The sequence below is a fragment of the Petromyzon marinus genome, chromosome 37 (genome assembly GCF_048934315.1).
Source record: "Petromyzon marinus isolate PM22_M1 ecotype Great Lakes invasive population chromosome 37, UKy_Petmar_22M1.pri1.0, whole genome shotgun sequence".
NCBI lineage: Eukaryota > Metazoa > Chordata > Hyperoartia > Petromyzontiformes > Petromyzontidae > Petromyzon > Petromyzon marinus.
The window spans coordinates 12,947,178-12,970,256 of NC_133703.1; the positions used below are offsets into that span (position 1 = coordinate 12,947,178).

The following is a 23,079-nucleotide window of genomic DNA, read 5'->3' on the forward strand; positions in this document are numbered from 1 at the left end:
CCATGGAAATTGTGGAATTTCCACTTCTGGCTTAGGGCATTAATCGTGGATTCGCGATGGGCCATGTTTATTTACATGCGCCTCAGATCTGCAGTCTCTTTCCGTGGAATTCAAATTCACAAAGGTTACAGCGATGCCCCCGAAAATAATATGAATGTCTCTCTTGTAGTCACCCGGCACTGTAATATAAGATATTCGTTCATGAGAACGCCGCGAATATTGCCGCCGTTATATATTTCAACGCGGGCGGCATCGCTTTTCCAAGGACTCGTGTACGAAATGAGAAAGCAGAGCCCGCATTCCATCACGACGAGAGAATTCATTCGGTGTCACGTAACCATTGTGGAAACAGCATTCTGTAACCTCGGTGTCATTTCCACAAACATTGCTCAGCCTTGGCCGTTGGTCAAAAAAGGGCCGAGCAGATAAATCTCGTGATGGCGCCGGATCCGGGCTGCGTGGGTGAGTGGGGCGGCATACAGCCCAGCTGAACCGCAGCGTTCAACTCGTGTGCACCCTCGCACTGCCCGGGAAGAGGGGGGAGGATTCTGTAATCTGTATTTGCGGATTTATATTCTGTGAATAGATATCCAGCTCGCAGAGCTCAATGAGATGAGGGCCGTGATCGCCAACATCTTTGAGAAGGGACAACGGCACGTAGAGATATTCACAGGACACGGACTTTCATTTCCGATTAATCACGGTTGGCTACGTACGGTGAGAAAGAAGTCCAACATACATACAAATGCATGTGTGTCAATTATTGTGAGGAAGCAATATATTACCTCTTCACCCGGAGCACACTACATGGCAGGGCGAATAGGCTTAAGTGCCGTGTAGGCTTGAGCAGCCGTACCACTGGATATGTGTGTATGTTGAAATTCTTTCGCACCATACGTAGCCAACCGTGCTAACGGGAGGTGCGCGGGAAGGATAAACTAAACACAAAAAGCGGTTCTAAAGAAATGAGTTTTCAATCGAGATGATTTAAAAGTGCATAGCTCCAGTGGCTTCCAAATATCGGAAGGAAGAGCGTTCCAGACGGCCGCAGAAGGGCATCCGAAAGCACGCGACGCAGTGACCATTTTTGTTTGATAGCCAGCCAACAGCCACTGTTGTGAGGATGAGATCGCGTGACGGTTTGTGTTCCTTGATGAGATCAGCAAGGTATTGTGATACATTTGTGGCAAGCACTTTGTGTGTAATAAGTGTGAGCGTACCTTACTGGCACCCGTACATGTAATTTACGCGGCAGGAGGTAAGACTAACCGCACTGACGGGTGTGGCGAAGTGTAGTCACATCCCAGTGCACCTAAACCTAAACTTATCCACTTTTAAATTTAGATTTAAATTCAGATTTAAAACTCATTTCTTTAGAAGTGCTTTTTGTGTTTAGTTTTTTTTACCTTCCCCCGCACCTCCGGTGAGTACGTTCGGCTACGTACGGTGCGAAGGACGTCCAACATACACACGTGATACATACAAACCATGGCGCCCAGTCCCCAGCAGCCCTGGCTCCCTGTGTCCCTCGTGCGTGTGAACGATTCCGCGGCCGCTGGGCAGCTGAGTGGAAAATCCATTTGCCCCCGGAATTCGCGGACCACCGTGTTGGATCAAAACCACTCAGTTGTGATGATCCATAGCCATCAGCCACCTTGGGGGCCACACAGGGACAGCTGCCGCTTGGGGGTGCCCTTTCGAGTGTGCCCTGAGATGAGAGATTTAGGTTTAAGGCGCTGCGAGACACACAGCCTCGACAAAGCGCGCTCGCGATGAAACACGTGTGCCCATGCGTGCAGTTAAATTTTTTTGTGTTTTTTAACGTTCTGACATTTCTTAGGTTATCGCTGCGTGCACCGACTTCGTGTTTAATACGTTGGTAGCATCAGTCACAGTTTGTTTAGATTGTCCCTGTCGGGCCACACCCTCTTTTTGGGCCACACCTTCTTTTTGGGCCACACCCTCTTTTTGGGCCACACCCTCTTTTTGGGCCACACCCTCTTTTTGGGCCACACACAAGGGGCAACATTGTCCCCACAGATGGCTTCGTAGTACATAGGTACGTGTTTGTACAGCAGTGTGTGTGCACGTGACTACTGGTATGTGCATATGTGTGCGTGTTTTTTACATTTGTATGTGTGTATACGAGTGCGTTCATAGGGAGCGGTAGTGGACAGGTTAACACGCTGCGCTACAAACCCGGTGGCCCGAGTTCGATTCCCGCTCATGGCCAACACAAACAAATTATTATCTGAAACGGTCCTGAGCATCCCCTAGGTCGACTCAGCCTCAAATGAGTACCTGGTGTGGTGTGTAAACATCGTCACTTAGGAGACAAAGGCGGCCAGGCGTGGTGCTGGCCACCCACCCTCCCGTGTGCTGTGCCGGCCTTCATAGGTGCTCGCAAGCAGAACTTGCCCAAATCGTCTGTTAAAGGCTATATGGGGGATCTTTGTGTATGTTTACACAGTATATTAGTGTGGATATGAGTGAATGGTGGAGTGCTTATCGCACTCAATCCCAAAGCCAGCAACCCGAGTTTAATTCGCGACCATGGCTAACATGAGCGGCGAGTCATATACCTGAGGCTGTCCTTTGCCTCCCCTAGGTCGACTCAGCCTTAAACCGAGTACCTGCCGCGGTGTGTAAACATCGGCATTGGGGAGATAAACGCGGCTGGTCGTGGTGCCAATCACAACCACCCCCTTCGTTCGCGGCAACCGGCCTGCATAGGTGCTCGATAACAACTCTTGCCCCGACAGTCTATTAAAGGCTATGCAGGGGGTCTTTGTCTTTGTTTGTCCCAGACACTGCCCTCAGGCCCGGATAAGATTGCCACAGCCTCCTCCACTCGCTCAATGCAGCCGCCCGTGAGCGCTGCCTGTCAATCCAGCTGCTCCTCACCTCGTCACGTTACCTTCGTCCACCCTCAAGAGACCCGATGAGCAACTCTCTTGAGGGTGGACACAAGCACTTGCGCATCGTGGGGCTGGTGGGAGTTACCACTAAGAGTTATCGCAAAGAGTTACCGCTAAGAGCTACCGCTAAAATCTACCGCTAAGAGTTACCACTAAGAGTTACTGCTAAGAGTTACCGTGAAGAGCTACCGCTAAAATCTACCGCTAAGAGCTACCGCTAAAATCTACCGCTAAGAGCTACCGCTAAAATCTACCGCTAAGAGCTACCGCTAAGATCTACCGCTAAGAATTACCGCTAAGATCTACCACTAAGAGTTACCGTGAAGAGCTACCGCTAAGAGTTACCGCTAAGAGTTACCGCTAAGATCTACCGCTAAGCGTTACCGCTAAGAGTTACCGTGAAGAGCTACCACTAAGATCTACCGCTAAGAGTTACCGCTAAGGGTTACCGTGAAGAGTTACCACTATGATCTACCGCTAAGAGTTACCGCTAAGAGTTACCGCTAAGAGTTACCGCTAAGAGTTACCGCTAAGAGTTACCACTAAGAGTTACCGCTAAGAGTTATCGCTAAGATCTACCGCTAAGAGTTACCGCTAAGAGTTACCGCTAAGAGTTACCGCTAAGAGTTATCGCTAAGATCTACCGCTAAGAGTTACCGCTAAGAGTTACTGCTAAAAGTTACCGCTAAGAGCTACCGCTAAGATCTACCGCTAAGAGTTACCGCTAAGAGTTACCGCTAAGAGATACCGCTAAGAGTTACCGCTAAGAGCTACCGCTAAGAGTTACCGCTAAGATCTACCGCTAAGAGTTACCACTAAGAGTTACCGCTAAGAGTTACCGCTAAGAGCTACCGCTAAGAGCTACCACTAAAATCTTCCGCTAAGAGTTACCGCTAAGAGTTACCGCTAAGAGTTACCGCTAAGGTCTACCGCTAAGAGTTACCACTAAGAGTTACACTAAGAGTTACCACTAAGAGTTACCGTGAAGAGCTACCGCTAAGAGTTACCACTAAGAGTTACCGCTAAGAGTTACCGTAAAGATCTTCCACTAAGAGTTACCACTAAGAGTTACCACTAAGAGTTACCACTAAGAGTTACCGTGAAGAGCTACCGCTAAGAGTTACCGCTAAGAGTTACCACTAAGATCTACCGCTAAGAGTTACCGCTAAGAGTTACCGCTAAGAGCTACCGCTAAGAGTTAACGCTAAGAGTTACCACTAAAATCTACCGCTAAGAGTTACCACTAAGAGTTACCGCTAAAAGTTACCGCTAAGAGTTACCGCTAAGATCTACCGCTAAGAGTTACCGCAAAGAGTTACCACTAAGAGTTACCGCTAAGAGTTACCGCTAAGAGCTACCGCTAAGAGTTACCACTAAGAGTTACCGTTAAGAGTTACCGCTAAGAGGTACCGCTAAGAGCTACCGCTAAGAGTTACCACTAAGATCTACCTCTAAGAGTTACCCCTAAGAGTTACCGCTAAGAGCTACCGCTAAAATCTTCCGCTAAGAGTTACCGCTAAGAGTTACCGCTAAGAGTTACCGCTAAGAATTACCACTAAGAGTTACCGCTAAGAGTTACCGCTAAGATCTACCGCTAAGAGTTACCACTAAGAGTTACCACTAAGAGTTACCACTAAGAGTTACCGTGAAGAGCTACCGCTAAGAGTTACCGCTAAGAGTTACCACTAAGAGTTACCGCTAAGAGTTACCGCAAAGATCTATCACTAAGAGTTACCACTAAGAGTTACCGCTAAGAGCTACCGCTAAGAGTTACCACTAAGAGCTACCGCTAAGAGTTAACGCTAAGAGTTACCACTAAAATCTACCGCTAAGAGTTACCACTAAGAGTTACCGCTAAGAGTTACCGCTAAGAGTTACCGCTAAGAGTTACCACTAAGAGTTACCGCTAAGAGTTATCGCTAAGATCTACCGCTAAGAGTTACCGCTAAGAGTTACCGCTAAGAGTTACCGCTAAGAGTTATCGCTAAGATCTACCGCTAAGAGTTACCACTAAGAGTTACTGCTAAAAGTTACCGCTAAGAGCTACCGCTAAGATCTACCCCTAAGAGTTACCGCTAAGAGTTACCGCTAAGAGATACCGCTAAGAGTTACCGCTAAGAGCTACCGCTAAGAGCTACCGCTAAGAGTTACCGCTAAGATCTACCGCTAAGAGTTACCACTAAGAGTTACCGCTAAGAGTTACCGCTAAGAGCTACTGCTAAGAGTTACCACTAAGATCTACCGCTAAGAGTTACCCCTAAGAGTTACCGCTAAGAGCTACCACTAAAATCTTCCGCTAAGAGTTACCGCTAAGAGTTACCGCTAAGAGTTACCGCTAAGATCTACCGCTAAGAGTTACCACTAAGAGTTACACTAAGAGTTACCACTAAGAGTTACCGTGAAGAGCTACCGCTAAGAGTTACCGCTAAGAGTTACCACTAAGAGTTACCGCTAAGAGTTACCGTAAAGATCTTCCACTAAGAGTTACCACTAAGAGTTACCACTAAGAGTTACCACTAAGAGTTACCGTGAAGAGCTACCGCTAAGAGTTACCGCTAAGAGTTACCACTAAGATCTACCGCTAAGAGTTACCGCTAAGAGTTACCGCTAAGAGCTACCGCTAAGAGTTAACGCTAAGAGTTACCACTAAAATCTACCGCTAAGAGTTACCACTAAGAGTTACCGCTAAAAGTTACCGCTAAGAGTTACCGCTAAGATCTACCGCTAAGAGTTACCGCAAAGAGTTACCACTAAGAGTTACCGCTAAGAGTTACCGCTAAGAGCTACCGCTAAGAGTTACCACTAAGAGTTACCGTTAAGAGTTACCGCTAAGAGTTACCGCTAAGAGCTACCGCTAAGAGTTACCACTAAGATCTACCTCTAAGAGTTACCCCTAAGAGTTACCGCTAAGAGCTACCGCTAAAATCTTCCGCTAAGAGTTACCGCTAAGAGTTACCGCTAAGAGTTACCGCTAAGAATTACCACTAAGAGTTACCGCTAAGAGTTACCGCTAAGATCTACCGCTAAGAGTTACCACTAAGAGTTACCACTAAGAGTTACCACTAAGAGTTACCGTGAAGAGCTACCGCTAAGAGTTACCGCTAAGAGTTACCACTAAGAGTTACCGCTAAGAGTTACCGCAAAGATCTATCACTAAGAGTTACCACTAAGAGTTACTGCTAAGAGCTACCGCTAAGAGTTACCACTAAGAGCTACCGCTAAGAGTTAACGCTAAGAGTTACCACTAAAATCTACCGCTAAGAGTTACCACTAAGAGTTACCGCTAAGAGTTACCGCTAAGATCTACCGCTAAGAGTTACCACTAAGAGTTACCATGAAGAGCTACCGCTAAGAGTTACCGCTAAGAGTTACCACTAAGAGTTACCGCTAAGATCTACTGCTAAGAGTTACCGCTAAGAGCTACGGGCCGATGTCTCCCCCCCCGCCTCCGCTCGCCGTGTCCCGCTGTGTGCAGTCGAGTGGAGCAGCAGCAGCCAGAACTTCGCGCCGCCGAGCGGGGACTGCGTGCTGGAGGATCTCCGCGTGCTCAAGTGCAGCATCTCCAACCTCCCCTCCGTGAGCCTCGCCCCCTCCACCATCGCCACCATCAACACTGCCACTACTACCATCACCATCACCACTACCACCTTCATGATCAGCACCACCACCATCACCATTAACACTGCCACCATCACCCTCAACAGAACCACCACCACCATCAACACTTCCACCATCAACACTACCACCATCATCACCACCACTATCACCACCATCAACACTACCACTACTACCATCACCACTACCACCTTCACGATCAACACTACCACCATCAACACTACCACTACTACCATCACCACTACCACCTTCACGATCAACACTACCACCATGAACACTACCACTACTACCATCACCATCACCACTACCACCTTCACCATCAACACTACCACCATCAACACTACCACCATCATCACCACCACTATCACCACCATCAACACTACCACCATCATCAACACCATCACCATCAACACTACCACCATCATCATCAACACTACCACCACCAGCACCAAAACTACCACGATCAACACTACCACCACCACCATCAACACTATCACCATCACCTCCACTATCCACACTGCCACCAAATGCATAGCAGTGATGTTGATTCTAAAGGTGAAGGAAAAACCGAAGGACCCGAAGAACAATCCACACGACCACGGGGAGAGAGACATGCAAACTTCAAATATACAGCAGCAGGTGTCGGAGTCTGAATTGAACCCACAACCTCCTGTATACCAGGCGAGGTAGTCAGCATCTCGCCACCGTGACACAACGGCGCGCTCTTGCGAACGACGTCACGGGATCTTTAAAACCCAATGTGAAGCGGAAGGCGGGTATTATTGTTACATACGTACGCGTGTATGTTCGACTTCTTTCGCACCGTACGTAGCCAACCGTGCTAATCAGAAGTGTGGGGTAAGGACAAAAAAAACTTGGCACACAAATCCGTTTGGAAACAAATCATCTAGATGCTGTATTCATCACGTCTAATGTTCCGTGCGTCGCTTCCGCTTCTACGCGACATTGGTGTCTATTGCCACGTGCAAGAATTTAAATGAGTCTACTGTCGGTTTTTGTTGTTGTTGTTGCGCGTGTGTGGAGTTTGTTGTCTTTCCCCCGCACCTCCTATTAGCACTGTTGATTTTACGTACGGTGCGAAAGAAGTTCAACATACAGTGAGGGAAAAAAAAGTATTTGATCCCCTGCTGATTTTGTACGTTTGCCCACTGACAAAGAAATGATCAGTCTATAATTTTAATGGTAGGTTTATTTGAACAGTGAGAGACAGAATAACAACAACACAATCAGAAAAACGCATGTCAAAAATGTTATGAATTGATTTGCATTTTAATGAGGGAAATAAGTATTTGACCCCTCTGCAAAACATGACTTAGTACTTGGTGGCAAAACCCTTGTTCGCATTCACAGAGGTCAGACGTTTCTTGTAGTTGGCCACCAGGTTTGCACACATCTCAGGAGGGATTTTGTCCCACTCCTCTTTGCAGATCTTCTCCAAGTCTTTAAGGTTTCGAGGCTGACGTTTGGCAACTCGAACCTTCAGCTCCCTCCACAGATTTTCTATGGGATTAAGGTCTGGAGACTGGCTAGGCCACTCCAGGACCTTAATGTGCTTCTTCTTGAGCCACTCCTTTGTTGCCTTGGCCGTGTGTTTTGGGTCATTGTCATGCTGGAATACCCATCCAGATGGCTACCATGAGATATTCGTTCATGAGGCTATCCACATATACAAACACAGAGACAATTTCAACCGAGAAAATGGATTCTGGCTTAGCAATCATTGGAAGGATTTGATAAACCATTTCGGGTCTTAATTGATTGTTCACGCTAACGATGGCTTTCAGACCGCATCCATTATTTTCGTCTCCCCCCTCCTCTTTTCCGAACATAGATGGACTCGTCCATCTGAATAACTGCCAAATCGCTCTCCGTGGTGCTAACGTTAAAAAAACCGCCACTTTTTTCAAATTTTCTTGCTGTGGTTTTCACACCTGATGATTATTGCTTGTGCTGCAGTCGAAACTTCGTGATAATTTTATTGTTTTATATTTTTATTATTTTATTGTTTCCCTTCTACGTGACTTTACCGAAAGAACCAAGAATATAAATCCCTGCAGTCACGAAAGCTTTAAATCAAAATTTAGTTCTTTTGTGTTTCTTCCATTTGCGAATAATCGCATCAACTGTTGTCACCTTCTCACCAAGCTGCTTGGCAATGGTCGTGTAGCCCATTCCAGCCTTGTGTATGTCTACAATCTTGTCCCTGACATCCTTGGAGAGCTCTTTGGTCTTGGCCATGGTGGAGAGTTTGGTATCTGATTGACTGATTGCTTCTGTGGACAGGTGTCTTTTATACAGGTAACAAGCTGAAATTAGGAGCACTCCCTTTAAGAGTGTGCTCCTAATCTCAGCTCGTTACCTGTATAAAAGACACCTGGGAGCCAGAAATCTTTCTGATTGAGAGGGGGTTAAATACTTATTTCCCTCATTAAAATGCAAATCAATTTATAACATATTTGGCATGCGTTTTTCTGGATTTTTTTGTTGTTATTCTGTCTCTCACTGTTCACAAATAAACCTACCATTAAAATTATAGACTGATAATTTCTTTTGTCAGTGGGCAAACGTACAAAATCAGCAGGGGATCAAATACTTTTTTCCCTCACTGTACAGTACATACATGCATACATTTGGATGCGCTCTGGAAACCGTGGGCTTATACCGCCAGCGCCACGCTCCCCATTCATTGACTTGGTTACACTGAGAGCACTCCCGCTGACACGCTCCGCAACGCCTTGATTACTCATAATAGACGTTTTTGGGTTAGATCGCGTAAAATATAAATGCGTCGTTAAACCGACCACCACCCGACACAGCCAACTAGTAAATATGGTCACGTAAACACAACATGCCAATTCGTTACAAGTTCACCACACCGGTTTGAGTGAACCCACAACATTTTACAATTCAAACTCTCCAACACACCGGTGTCCTGAACTAGTAACAAATCGGCATGTTTTGTTTACGTGACAAACCTTACTAATTGGCTGCGTCACCCAAAAAAAAAAACTATTATGGATAATATTGGTCGCGAAAGCCTACTAATTTGTTAAATTGCCTTGATTCCTGCTCCTCGTGGCTTGCGAGCTACGGAGAGAGAGCGAGCGGTGCGGTGCACACGCTCTCCGGTAGCGCCCTCTTGTGCCGTCACCCTCCGTTTTGCCAAGCGCCCCAAACATCCTCCGGCTTGCTTTGCCATGTGTACGTACGGTTGGAAATTATTTCGCACCGTACGTAGCCGCACGTGCTCGTCGGAGGTTCTCACGACCGCTGTAGAGGAGTGGAAGCGGATCCTGAGAGAATCCTCCCGCGCGAAATCGTGATGCACCTTGTATAAGCACGGTTCTGATGAGAATGACGCATTCTTACGTCACGTGTTGTGTTGGAAAATCAAGTGGAAACGTCTGACGCAAGCACACTAAACTAAGTACGTGCTATTTTTATTTTACCCTGTAATGCATGTGATGCCGGGGGGTTGTGAGAAAGAAGTTTAGAGACTGTGGCCGCGATTATTACCCTGCATTTTTGTTCGTGTTTCACAGAAGTTGGCGGTCGTAGCAGCGATTGTTTCCGGAAATTTCCACCAAAAAAATAATCTCGTAGACACGAAAACACACGTCGCTGGAGATTATGGGCTAGGGCAGCTACCAGCTTGGCTATGATGTAAAAACCAAAACAAACTTTTTATTTTACCAGGTAAGGCCCACTGAGCTATATAGCTGTTTTTCAGAAGTGACCTGGCCACAAACGATAGCTCAAAGAAGTAGCTTATCACGTGGAAATGCAGCGAAACATTCCAAACGCGCGATGTTGATTCTATATGTGGAGGGAAAAACCGAACGACTTGGAGAAAAATCCACACGACCACGGGGAGAGAGAGAGACACGCAAACTCCAAATATACAGCAGGCGTTAGGGTAAGGATCGAACCCACGACGTCCTGCATACCAGGCGAGGGGGATAACATCTCGCCACCGCGGCTGTTAGTGGATTATAATTTCGAGAAGACAGCGCGACGTTCCCACTGCCGTCCTCGTCGTAATGCAGCACGGCGAACTCCGAATGGTTTAAAACCTCGGGGAGCTAGCTGAAGCGAGGCTGGTCGATACGTCTCCCCAGCGTTTGCATCTTTACAACCCATTAAATTACCGAAGACGTTTGAATAAGAGTGCCGTATTGTACACGCGGTGCCGCGGTGTTCGCCCGAGGTGTAACAATGCGGCGATTTGTTAATTAAAATAAATCTGTTGAGTCGGCCATACACGTGTAGCGCTTGAAGATTAACTCGGCCGCAAAGCGGAAATTATGTGTAAACAGGGAGAGAAGGCGGATGCCCTGAGCGACGCAACCGGGGAACGGCGTTAATCGCCGCTCAGTGCAGTGTCCACTCACGGGGAACTGATCACATTTCACACCTCTACAATCGTGCCCGAGTTTGCAGGGCATGGATTCTGCAACTACGTGACAATCGAGACGATCATTCCAGTTACCTGTGCTGACTGAGGTTCACCAGAGCCAGACCGTGGATCAGCTGATCCCACACTGCACCCTGCACCGGCAATTCACAGACCGTGGATCAGCTGATCCCACACTGCACCCTGCACCGGCAATTCACAGACCGTGGATCAGCTGATCCCACACTGCTCCCCGCAACGCCGATTCACAGACCGTGGATCAGCTGATCCCACACTGCTCCCCGCAACGCCGATTCACAGACCGTGGATCAGCTGATCCCACACTGCTCCCCGCAACGCCGATTCACAGACCGTGGATCAGCTGATCCCACACTGCTCCCCGCAACGCCGATTCACAGACCGTGGATCAGCTGATCCCACACTGCTCCCCGCAACGCCGATTCACAGACCGTGGATCAGCTGATCCCACACTGCTCCCCGCAACGCCGATTCACAGACCGTGGATCAGCTGATCCCACACTGCTCCCCGCAACGCCGATTCACATACATATTCACCGCACGCACGCGTGACTCCATGGATCTCGTGTACATCCCAGCGGTGCTCCAGAGAGGGCTTGAAAGATGATGTTTACCACAGCTAAGTCTGTTCTCCCGTAACGCCGCATCTTTCCATATCGCAAATTGGATACAATGTGATGAATGTATTAGGGATTTGTTGTTAAATATACATTGCGGATGCGAATTGGATATGATGCAATCGAGTGAACTGAATGACGTCGCGTGAGTCGGAATAAGCGGTTGCACGGATGCTACCCACAAACCTCAGTGTTTGTTCGGCCTGTATGCGTAATCTCACGTGTCATCACAGACTGTGCTTTACCCCCCCCCCCCCCATATTACATATAGGGGGGGGGGATAACACAACTAATAAATATTCACACACCTGAGTCTTATATCGTGCCCACTTCCCCCCACAATGGTCAGGCAACTTGTTGACATTCTTGTTTTTGAAGCTGTAGTTTTTGACGGACGCTCAGTCCAGCAGTAAAACTCAACTTGTCAGCTTCTCTTCGTCTCGAGTGATGAGTGACGCTTCACCAATACGGAGCCCGCAGAGCCCACCCCAGGCTACTTGTCCGTGATAATTCTCGGCAGCGTCAGTGAGCGGATTGCTCGTGGCGGTAATTCGCTCTGTGCTCAGTCCCAGCGTTGCCGACAAACAGTCCGGGACATTTCCCCATCGTGTCTGGCGGTGGTTTGGCGCCTCCCATGAGCACGGTTTGCTTCGATGCTGACCACCAACTCGTCTTTGAGCAAAAACTCAATTCATGGTCTCAGATTGCAGCATCACCACCTCAAACTGACAGAATCTGGGATGGCCCCGGGGTCCAAGATCCCAACTAAAGAGCCCTGCATCGTCGCCTAACATCTCATCACCGCGTTGGCGAGATGTTAACTAACTCGCCTGGTATACAGGGGGCCGTGGAGTTTGTGAGTCTCTCTACCCATGGTCGCGTGGATTTGCCTCGGGGTCCTCCGGTTTTTCCCTCCACATTTAGAATCAACACGCGTTTAGAGCATTTGGATGCTATAAATTTCCACGTGATAAGCCACTTCGTCACTTCGTTGAGCTATCATTTGTGGCCAGGTCGCTTCTGAAAAAAATATCTACATAGCTCAGTGAGCCTTACCTAGTAAAATTTTTTAACAAAGTTTAGTTGACTATTGCTCAATATTTTGGGGGATTAAAACAACATTAAGTCCTATACTCTTTGGTTCTATTGGGTAAAGTCACGTAGGTGAAAATAAAATAACAAAAAATCACGACGTTTCGGCCACAACACAAGCGGCCTTCATCAGGTGAAGGGACGAGACTGTCTGGAGGACAGCGCTGGAGACAGTCTCGTCACTTCACCTGATGAAGGCCGCTTGTGTTGTGGCCGAAACGTCGTGATTTTTTGTTATTTTATTTTCACCTATGTGACTTTACCCAATAGAACCAAAGAGTATGGATCCTAGCAGTCACGAAAGCTTTAAATATAGAACATTAAGTCCTGACTTTTGTATCTAGTTTGTTGTCCTTCCGACGCACCCACGATTAGCACGATTGGCTACGTACGGTGTGAAAGAAGTTCAACATGCATACGCACATACGTTTCACGCGCTTACGTGTCCGTGCGCGCTCGCGTTCCTCCCAACAGGGCGTCCCGTGCTACGTGCGCGTCTCTGCCTACAACATGAAGGGCTGGGGACCCCCCCAGTGCTCCGTCCCCGCCTTCGCCATTCCCTCAAGTGAGTCCCCGCGTCTCTCCCCCTCCGCCTCGATCGCGGCGCCGCCCGCTCGCTTGCCACGGACGTAACCACGACACCTCGCACGGCCTCGTCGAGGCACGCGAACCGTCACGCCAACTCCCGGTCATCCTCGCTGCAGCCGCGGCGGCTTTTGGCGAGCCGTCGAGCAAAGACGCTCGCCGCACCGCCGCACCTTCAGTATGCTCTTTATGCGGCCGTCTGGAACGCTCTTCCTTTTGATATTGGGAAGCCACCGGGAGCCATGTACTTTTAAATCGAAGTTGAAACCCCATTTCTTTGGAACTGCTTTTTGCGCTTAGTTTAGAGGGAAGGGAGGAGAGGGAAATGATGGTGGGGGGAGGAGGGGGGGGGGCAGGTGGCGATCACGGAGCCACTCGCTGGGACGAGGCCCGGTCCTGAGTCACGGAGCGTGACTACGTGGCATTCATCTGCCCGCTGGGTGACACGCAGGGGACGGGAACTTGGGTTCGGCTGCCCTGCTGCCGCCTAGCCCAGTGGCCACCTCGTGCCCTTTGACCCAAACAGGTCAAATTAAACTGGCCCAATGAGCAATTGAGCTCACGTCTTCCAATTACATCGCCAATCCCCTCCCCCGCACGCCGGCCCCCCCCTCCCCCCCCACCCCGTGGCACCACCTCCGGCCCTTCTTAACCGCCGTCATTTTAAATGACAGCAAATTAAAAGCGGAGGCCTTTGCCGTGCTGACCTTCGTGTGGCACAGTTGTAAAGGTCAATCTGATCGAACCTCAGCGGTGCGTGCGTGGGGCAGCAGGGGCCGCCGAGGCGTCGGCCCAATGCAATTCCGTTCGAGCGACGCGCGTTCATTTCCGAATTCCACGGTGCACACGCACACCCACCCCGTCGGTAGGCTCCATCCGATGCCTATCGTGGCCATGCCCCCGAGGTCGACTCCGGGTGCCCGATGTCACGCACGCTCACGGCGTTAGCGAGCGGGGGAGGCGAGGGCGGCCGGGCGCGGTTTCGGCTCGCACCGCGTCAGGCGTGTGCCGTTCCCGTTTGGGGCGGTCGGTGCGGAGACGTTCCATTGGGGAGACCGAATATGTGAGAGCCAGGCCATTACGGGCCGGCCGTCGTGGTCCAAATTGTTCCACATTTGAAAAATGACACCGCAAATGACTCATTTGGTAATTTGACCGAGCGACCATCGCCCGCCCCCCCTTACTGCAAAAACTTGGCAGGACCCTGGTAACAACAATATATAACGCTCGCTCACAGCGCTCAACGGGGGAACCTTCCTCCCGGTGTGAGTAGAGTTCAAGCCGATTGCCTTACGTGGGGGCCACGTCACCGCTCGCGACGGTGAACCGCTCATCGCTGGAGCATTCACCTGTCAGAGAGAGACGGTCTCTCCTGACAGCTGTGGCAGTCGCTACGGAAGTGACTCACGGGAGGGAAGAGCGACGACACAAGTCACCGCTCTGCCCCGGCTCCACCGCCATCGATTGCAGACTTTTTTTTTTTTACGAGCGGAGCTTGGCTCCACTCGTGCCAGAGGAGCGCACCGTCGCGCGAAATTCACGATCGCGCCGAGGTGAGCGCCGTGACGGAGCGATGCGACCGTCGCCCGGGAACGCCGCCGTCGGGGGATAACGCTCGCGCGAGGACGAGGCCCGAGGACGCGGAATTGTCAGCGCCGCGTTGCGTGCGCGATGCGCGACGTTGAACTTCTTTCTTTCGCACCGTACGTAGCCAACCGTGGTGATCAGAGGTGCGGCGGAGAAGAGAATTCTGCACCCTTGCCTCAGCATCGTCATCCATCCCTCAACCGCAATGGCCGTCGACCCTCTCCACCTTTGCCCGTCGCTGGCAATGTTTGTCCAGTGTTGCGCGGGCGTATAGACTGCACCCTGCTTACTGATCTCTATCTGTGCGTGTGTGTGTGTGTATTAACGTGTGTGTGGGTGTATATTAACGTGTGTGTGTGTGTATATATATTAACGTGCGTGTGTATATATATTTTTTGTACTCAGATTGGCGTGAGCTGGAATGCCTGCCGGCGCGAAGCCGGGACCGCACGGAAGCTCTGGACCAGCTCCTGCGGCAGCTGAAGCTCACCTGGCAGTGGGGGGACACGCAGGGTGAGAACAACGCGCCCCCCCCCCTTTAGTGGGGGCCGTAGGGGGCTCCCCACACACAGGGGGCTCACTACACACACAGGGGGCTCACTACACACACAGGGGGCTCACTACACACACACACACAGGGGACACACTACACACACACAGGGGACTCACTACACACACACAGGGGACTCACTACACACACACAGGGGGACTCACTACACACACACACAGGGGGCTCACTACACACACACACACAGGGGGCTCACTACACACACACACAGGGGACTCACTACACACACACACAGGGGACTCACTACACACAGGGGGCTCACTACACACACACACAGGGGGACTCACTACACACACACACACAGGGGGACACACTACACACACACACAGGGGGACTCACTACACACACACACACACAGGGGGCTCACTACACACACACACACACAGGGGGACTCACTACACACACACACACAGGGGGCTCACTACACACACACACAGGGGGCTCACTACACACACACACAGGGGCTCACTACACACACACACAGGGGGCTCACTACACACACACACAGGGGACTCACTACACACACACACAGGGGCTCACTACACACACACAGGGGACTCACTACACACACACACAGGGAGGCTCACTACACACACACACACACAGGGGGCTCACTACACACACAGGGAGCTCACTACACACACACACAGGGGGCTCACTACACACACACAGGGAGGCTCACTACACACACACACAGGGGACTCACTACACACACAGGGGGCTCCCCACACACACAGGGGACTCACTACACACACAGGGGACACACTACACACACAGGGGACTCACTAAACACACACACACAGGGGGCTCACTACACACACACAGGGGACTCACTACACACACACACACAGGGGGCTCACTACACACACAGGGGACACACTACACACACAGGGGGCTCCCCACACACACACATAGGGGGCTCCCCACACACACAGGTGACTCACTACACACTACACACACAGGGGGCTCCCCACACACACAGGGGGCTCACTATACACACACACAGGGGGCTCACTACACACTACACACACAGGGGGCTCCCCACACACACAGGGGGCTCACTACACACACACAGGGGGCTCACTACACACACACACAGGGGGCTCACTACACACACACACAGGGGACACACTACACACACACACAGGGGACTCACTACACACACACACAGGGGGACACACTACACACGCACACAGGGGACTCACTACACACACAGGGGACTCACTACACACACACAGGGGGCTCACTACACACACACACAGGGGGCTCACTACACACACACACAGGGGACACACTACACACACACACAGGGGGCTCACTATACACACACACACACAGGGGGCTCACTACACACACACAGGGGACTCACTACACACACACACACAGGGGGGGGCTCCCTGCACCAACAATTGTCTATAGCCCCCGTTGGCCCGTCCCCGTGAGCGATGATGGGGTCACGACCCCTATTTGCCGGGCTCGGTGTGACCCAGCCGTGTCAGCATCGGCGCCGGGGAGACGCGGTTCAAGTTGACTTTATTGAACCACGTGATGGCTCGGGAGGCCGGGACGCACGTACGTCCAACTTCTTTCGCATCGTACGTAGCCAACCGTGCTGATCAAGAGGTGCGGGATGAATCTCAGTGGGGGATGAATCTCAGTTGCGAGCATGACCCAGGGCTGTAGCGTGCCAGTGGAGAGCCGTGGCTGCTGCTGCTGCTACTGCTCTGCAGTGTAACCCCAACGGAGTAAAGATGACCACTTGTGGCTTCTGGCCGTACAGCAGTCACCGCGTGTGTCACGCCCAGCTCAATAGGTGCTCGGGAGCAGCCTAAATGTATCATTAGCATATCATTTTCATTCAATTTGCGTGAAGTCTTTTTGTTGTTTGTGATTGAACAAGAATCCATTACAAAGCGCAGGCATGATAACAGGGTTTTTCCCCTTTTTTCTGGAAACCAAACTGAAACCTTTTTACGAGGATTCATGTCTGCATTAAGCACAATACCTGCAGTCAAAATGCAAACAAAAAGCATACTATGATAATATATGCATTGTCCTTGAAACTGATTGGTCCGCACCAAGGGATGGCTTTCTTTATGCATTTTGACTTCATGCATTTTGACTGCAGGTATTGTGGTTATTGCAGTAACATGAATCCTCGTAAAAAGGTTTCAGTTTTGTTGCCAGAAAAAAAGGGGAAAACCCCTATTATTCCTTTTTGGTACTGGCAAAGGAGGTCTAAAGATGTAGAAGCACAGGCAGTATGGGAGAGAGGTACAGTGGCCTGCTACCCACGGGGTAAGGGGAGGGAAGGGGGCACGATTGGGCTCACACCCCTGCCAATTGGCATGAACCATTAAAAGGGACTATTTAACAGGCACGTAGGTCGCGTGATTGTAAATGTGCCGTAAACACCGACCCCTCTAACACGCAACCGGCGGTGCTGAAGGAGCAACTGATTGGCACGTTTTGTTCCACGTGACAAACCTGTGCAAATGGGTTGTGTCGGGTGGAGGTGGGTTTACGACACATTTTAATTCACGTGATCTAACAATAAAAAAAATAAAAAAACTGTTTCACGTTAAAGCAGGGGTCAGCACCCAACATAACAACCAGAGCGACTTTTTTAGAATTCGGTGACAAAAAAAAGCCTCGATATTTCACAAGCCTTTAATAAAGCGCCAGGTAGCCCTTAGGGAGGAGAGTTAACCTTCAAGTGTCTCTTCAGAGTCAGTGCAGACCAGGGGTCGGCCATCCAAACTAACAAGCAGATAATCGTTTTCTAATTCGCAAAAAAAGAAAACCTTCAATATTCCAAAAGCCGCGATGCACTGTGCTGGTGAATACGAGAGACGGGGGTTCCTTAATAAATAACGGCCACGAAGCCAGTCCCCTGTGGCTGAACGATACGATGGATCTCACACGCGCTCCATGCTGCTTGAATGAGTTTCAGTCGGCACGCGCCCACTGGGGTACAACATTCGAGCGGCGACGCGGGGGTCGTTGTCTGCGGTCCCGTTTGTTTATCAATCCGCCTCTCGCAACAGCGAACCCGAAACTGCAGGCTGCCGGCCGCAAGCATTCCGTCTCCAAGAGCCTCAAGCATCTCTTCCACTCCAACACCAAGTTCGTGAAGACCATGAAGAGGTGAGGCCGCGAGGATTTTCTTCCGCGTGCGCAGCAGCTCACCTCTTCGTTAACCGTGTCTCGTCGCGATGAAGCAGGCTGGATCAGTTACGCTTCACGATCGTGAAGGGCTGTGCCTGGTCTGTGTGTGTGTGTGTGACTGTGTGACAGAGGGCTGTACCTGGCATCGGTGTTTTTCGACGGGGACAGCGTCCTCGTCACCCAGGAGGATCAGCTGCCTGTGCTGGAGGTGGACGACTCCTGCTCCAGCTCCATCTCCCAGGACTTCCTCTGGTTCGCTAAGGTGAGAGATAATCAGAGTCAGAATATTTATTCATACTGGAGGAATCCGATGAGCTATAACGCTCTTTTGCACAGATGTCCCTTAGTTTCACCCATGGCTCCCCCACATCGTTCAGTCCAAATAACAATAATAATAATACTACTTTCATTTTATATAGTGTCATGCCAATAGCATCCCACAATGCTGTACATTGATATATAAGGGGACCAAATCTCATATACAGCCACTACCAAGCGAATGAAAACCCATCTCTCAAGCAAAATCAACAAAAGAATAAACAAATTAATAAATGGCAACACGAACGAAAAGCACAACGTTGCACTAGGGGCGGAATGTCGTATCGATTCGTATCGATGATCCAGCTTGCGCTACGGGTGTCGGGTGACGTGCGTACACATTTAATTTGTGCTTCACACAGGGGAACATAAGGCTGAAAGGTGAGCGAGTGTGGAAGTGGAACACACGGAATAGAGAACAGACTCAACGGTAGAGAGATCACGAGCTTGGGGTGAAAAAAACACATCGCTAGGAGGGACGATGGCGAGCCGTCTTAAACGGAGCGGCAGTCCACGGAGGGGCGGAATGCTCCCAAGAGGGATTCCACCACGGACAAAGAGTAACGAAACTGGGTCACGCGTCGAGCGCTAAATCGATTGCGGCATCGCAGGCCCGTGAGAGGTGGGCCGATGGCTTCATCCATCAGTGGATAGATCACGGCCTATGCCGACAACAAAGCTGTTCAGCCGCTGGACGTGGGGGGGGGATCTCTCTCGGTGTATGTGAATGCGAATTCGGCGGCCGTCAAGCCGCGTGGCCGCCCAGCCGCCTGACCACCTTTCCACCTTGCCACCCTGCCACCTCGCTGCCTTGCCACCCTGCCACACCGCCACCCTTCCACCGCACCACCTTGCCACCCTGCCGCCTTACCACCTTGCCACCCCGCCATCCCACCATCCCACCGCCTTGCCACCCTGCCACCCCACCGCCTTGCCACCCTGCCACCCTGTCGCCCTACCACCCCGTTCACGCTCGGCTCACGGCCCTGCTGCCTCGGTGCCACTTGCAGGTCTCGTGCATGTGGGACGACGTGGACTGGCTCCGCCACAGGGTGATGTCGTCGCTCTCGTCGTGCTCCTCCGCCCTGCAGGCACGGCAGAAGATCCTCGTGGCCGTCTCGCACATGCAGGTGAGGGGCGTGCGCGAGGGGGTGGTGGGATCAGGGGTCATCGCTGGCTAGCGTATGTGCCGCTCGTTAACGTCACTTGCCCCAACAGTCTGTGTAGGCTCCACGGGGAAATCTTTGTTTAGAGTAAAAACCACTTATGTTGAACTTCTTTCGAACTATATTCTTGGTTCTTTCGGTAAAGTCACGTAGAAGGGAAACAATAAAATAATAAAAATATAAAACAATAAAATTCTCACGACGTTTCGACTGCAACACCAGCAATCATCATCAACTGTACGTGCGCCCGTGTACGTCGTCAGTTTTTTCTTCCGATCCCGTTCCGACGGTGTTCGGTGAGATGCACGGAGGGCCGCGCATCTCACCGCCCAGCCACGGTCGCGGTTCAGTCGGTCGGCGCGTTTGCGAAAGCTCGGGAGAAGGGAGGCTGAGGATTGACACGCGAGAGCCCGTGCCCCGCAGGCGGCGCTGGGCGTGAGCGACCTCGGGCGTGCCTACTTGGAGCCGCTCAAGGATCGGCACGGCAACGCGGTGCTGCTGACGCTGCGCGAGGTGTCAGAGCCGCTGCAGCACGCGCCCGGCGGCCTGCGCTGGCAGCCCGTGTCGCGCCTGCTCAGCCAGCGCAAGTCGCTCTCCACGCCCGAGGAGCCGTCCGCGCTTGAGGCCCTCATCATCACCCTGCAGGTAGCCGCCAGCGCCGTCGCTACGGGAACGTTAGCCGTGCCAAGCGACGCCGGTTCTCCCAGCGGTGTGAACGTTCGTTCCCCCCACCTTGGCATGGCAAGAGAGTAATCTTTCGTCACGTGTATATAAGTATATGAATACACCCAAGAATTTTCGAATAAAAGCCATAATTTTTAAACCGCTTTATAGACTTACGTGACCCAGTTGCTTGTTTTAATGGTATTTTACTTTTTCTGGCCAACCATTTGGGTCCTTACCATGACGAGAACTGAGCAGAACGGTTGTTCGTGGGCAGGAACAAATATTCACCTCCCTGGGAAAACCGAATATTAATTTACACGGAGATGAGCCGCGGAATCAGTCAGGCCTTCCTTTCTCTGAGCCGGGAGAAAATGATGGTTGTCTTGGGACAACGTGAAGTCAGGAAAATAGCTTGGGCCCTGTCACCTTATACCCAGGTCCCTGCCGACCTCACATGAAACGTCCTGCTCTTGGTGTGTGACCATAACGGAAAAGGGGTTTGCCGATTGCTGTCATTTTGAAATGAGCTCAGCGCTTAACCTGAGACAGCAGAGCTCTGGCAGGTGAGCAAATGTGAGAAGTTTGAAGCTATTTGGCCACAAGTCCCCTGTGGAAAGCCCTAGCGTGCGTCTGCCTTGGCTAGCTGAACTCATCCTTCCGTCCCGTCGATGCGTCCACAGGAGAAGGTGTCGTACCAGCGCATGAGCAGCCAGCTGCTGGAACCGGGCCTTTACCTGGGCTACCTGAAGCTGTGCAGCTCTGTGGAGCAGATCAAGGTGCTCGTGACGCAGAAGATGCCAAACATGCTCTGCCACTCCAAGATCCGCGACAACCCCAACGTGTCACGGTGGGTGACCTCGGCGTGGTGGTGCAGTCGCGCTGCGTTTTGCCGCAATGGGAGCCACTCTGCTTTTGGATTTGTCTGGCAGTGAGGCATTGCTTGCTAATATTCACCCATTCTAAAAAAATATGTTTTTTTTTTTACCAGGTAAGGCCCACTGAGCTGTATAGTTGTTGTTCAGAAGAGACCTGGCCACATACGACAGCCCAATGAAGTGGAAATTGATAGCAGCCGAACACTCTAAACGCGTCATGTTGATTCTAAATGTGGAGGGATGAACCCAGAGGACCCAGAGAAAAATCCACGCGACCACGGGGAGAGAGACTTGTAACCTCCAAAATGTACAGCAGCAGGCGTCAGGGTCGGGATTGAACCCGCGACCTACTGTATACCAGGTGAGGGAGTTAACATCTCGCCACTGAGCCGCAGTGGAGACTTCAGCCGCTGTGGTTGAACCCCCTCCAGCACACTCCCACTCACACGCAGTGGTGTAGCGAGTTTGGCCTGGGCCCTGCTGCAAGAAATTAAATGGGGGGGTCCCCTTCCGTACGCCAACTTTTCTAATTGGAGGTGTGGAAGAACGAAACACAACGAGGAGTTCTGAAGAAATTCGTTCCTAATATCGGAAGGAAGAGCGTTCCAGACGGCAGCAGAAGCGGCATGCTGAAAGCACGCGGTGCTGTGGCCGTCTTTGTGCCATGGATCGCCAAAAGTTGTTGAGAGGATAACCGGAGTTTGTGTGATGGTGGTTTATACTCCTCGACTAGATCAGCAAGGTAGAAGTGGTTTATCATGTCAGATCAGCAAGGTAGAAGTGGCTTATCATGTCAGATCAGTGAATGTAGAAGTGGTTTATCATGTCAGATCAGTGAATGTAGAAGTGGTTTATCATGTCAGATCAGCAATGTAGAAGTGATTTATCATGTCAGATCAGCAATGTAGAAGTGATTTATCATGTCAGATCAGTGAATGTAGAAGTGGTTTATCATGTCAGATCAGCAATGTAGAAGTGATTTATCATGTCAGATCAGCAATGTAGAAGTGATTTATCATGTCAGATCAGCAATGTAGAAGTGGTTTATCATGTCAGATCAGTGAATGTAGAAGTGGTTTATCATGTCAGATCAGTGAATGTAGAAGTGGTTCATCATGTCAGATCAGTGAATGTAGAAGTGGTTTATCATGTCAGATCAGTGAATGTAGAAGTGGTTTATCATGTCAGATCAGTGAATGTAGAAGTGATTTATCACGTCAGATCAGTGAATGTAGAAGTGGTTTATCACGTCAGATCAGTGAATGTAGAAGTGATTTATCATGTCAGATCAGTGAATGTAGAAGTGGTTTATCATGTCAGATCAGTGAATGTAGAAGTGATTTATCATGTCAGATCAGTGAATGTAGAAGTGGTTTATCATGTCAGATCAGTGAATGTAGAAGTGGTTTATCACGTCAGATCAGTGAATGTAGAAGTGGTTTATCATGTCA

At 50.5% G+C, this 23,079-nt stretch overlaps 1 protein-coding gene across 4 annotated transcripts in view; it reads left to right on the plus strand.

Annotated features, from left to right (window-relative positions):
- The window catches only part of ANKFN1 (ankyrin repeat and fibronectin type III domain containing 1), a 254,019-nt gene that overhangs the window by 222,858 nt on the left and 8,082 nt on the right, over positions 1–23,079 (plus strand). For all 4 annotated transcript variants that reach the window (XM_076072300.1, XM_076072298.1, XM_076072299.1 and 1 more), the window contains 8 exons: positions 6,394–6,494; positions 13,170–13,260; positions 15,273–15,380; positions 18,483–18,582; positions 18,733–18,865; positions 19,932–20,051; positions 20,511–20,732; positions 21,434–21,600. In XM_076072300.1, coding sequence (XP_075928415.1) covers positions 6,394–6,494; positions 13,170–13,260; positions 15,273–15,380; positions 18,483–18,582; positions 18,733–18,865; positions 19,932–20,051; positions 20,511–20,732; positions 21,434–21,600 — 1,042 coding nt within the window. The remainder of the gene's footprint in view (positions 1–6,393; positions 6,495–13,169; positions 13,261–15,272; positions 15,381–18,482; positions 18,583–18,732; positions 18,866–19,931; positions 20,052–20,510; positions 20,733–21,433; positions 21,601–23,079) is intronic.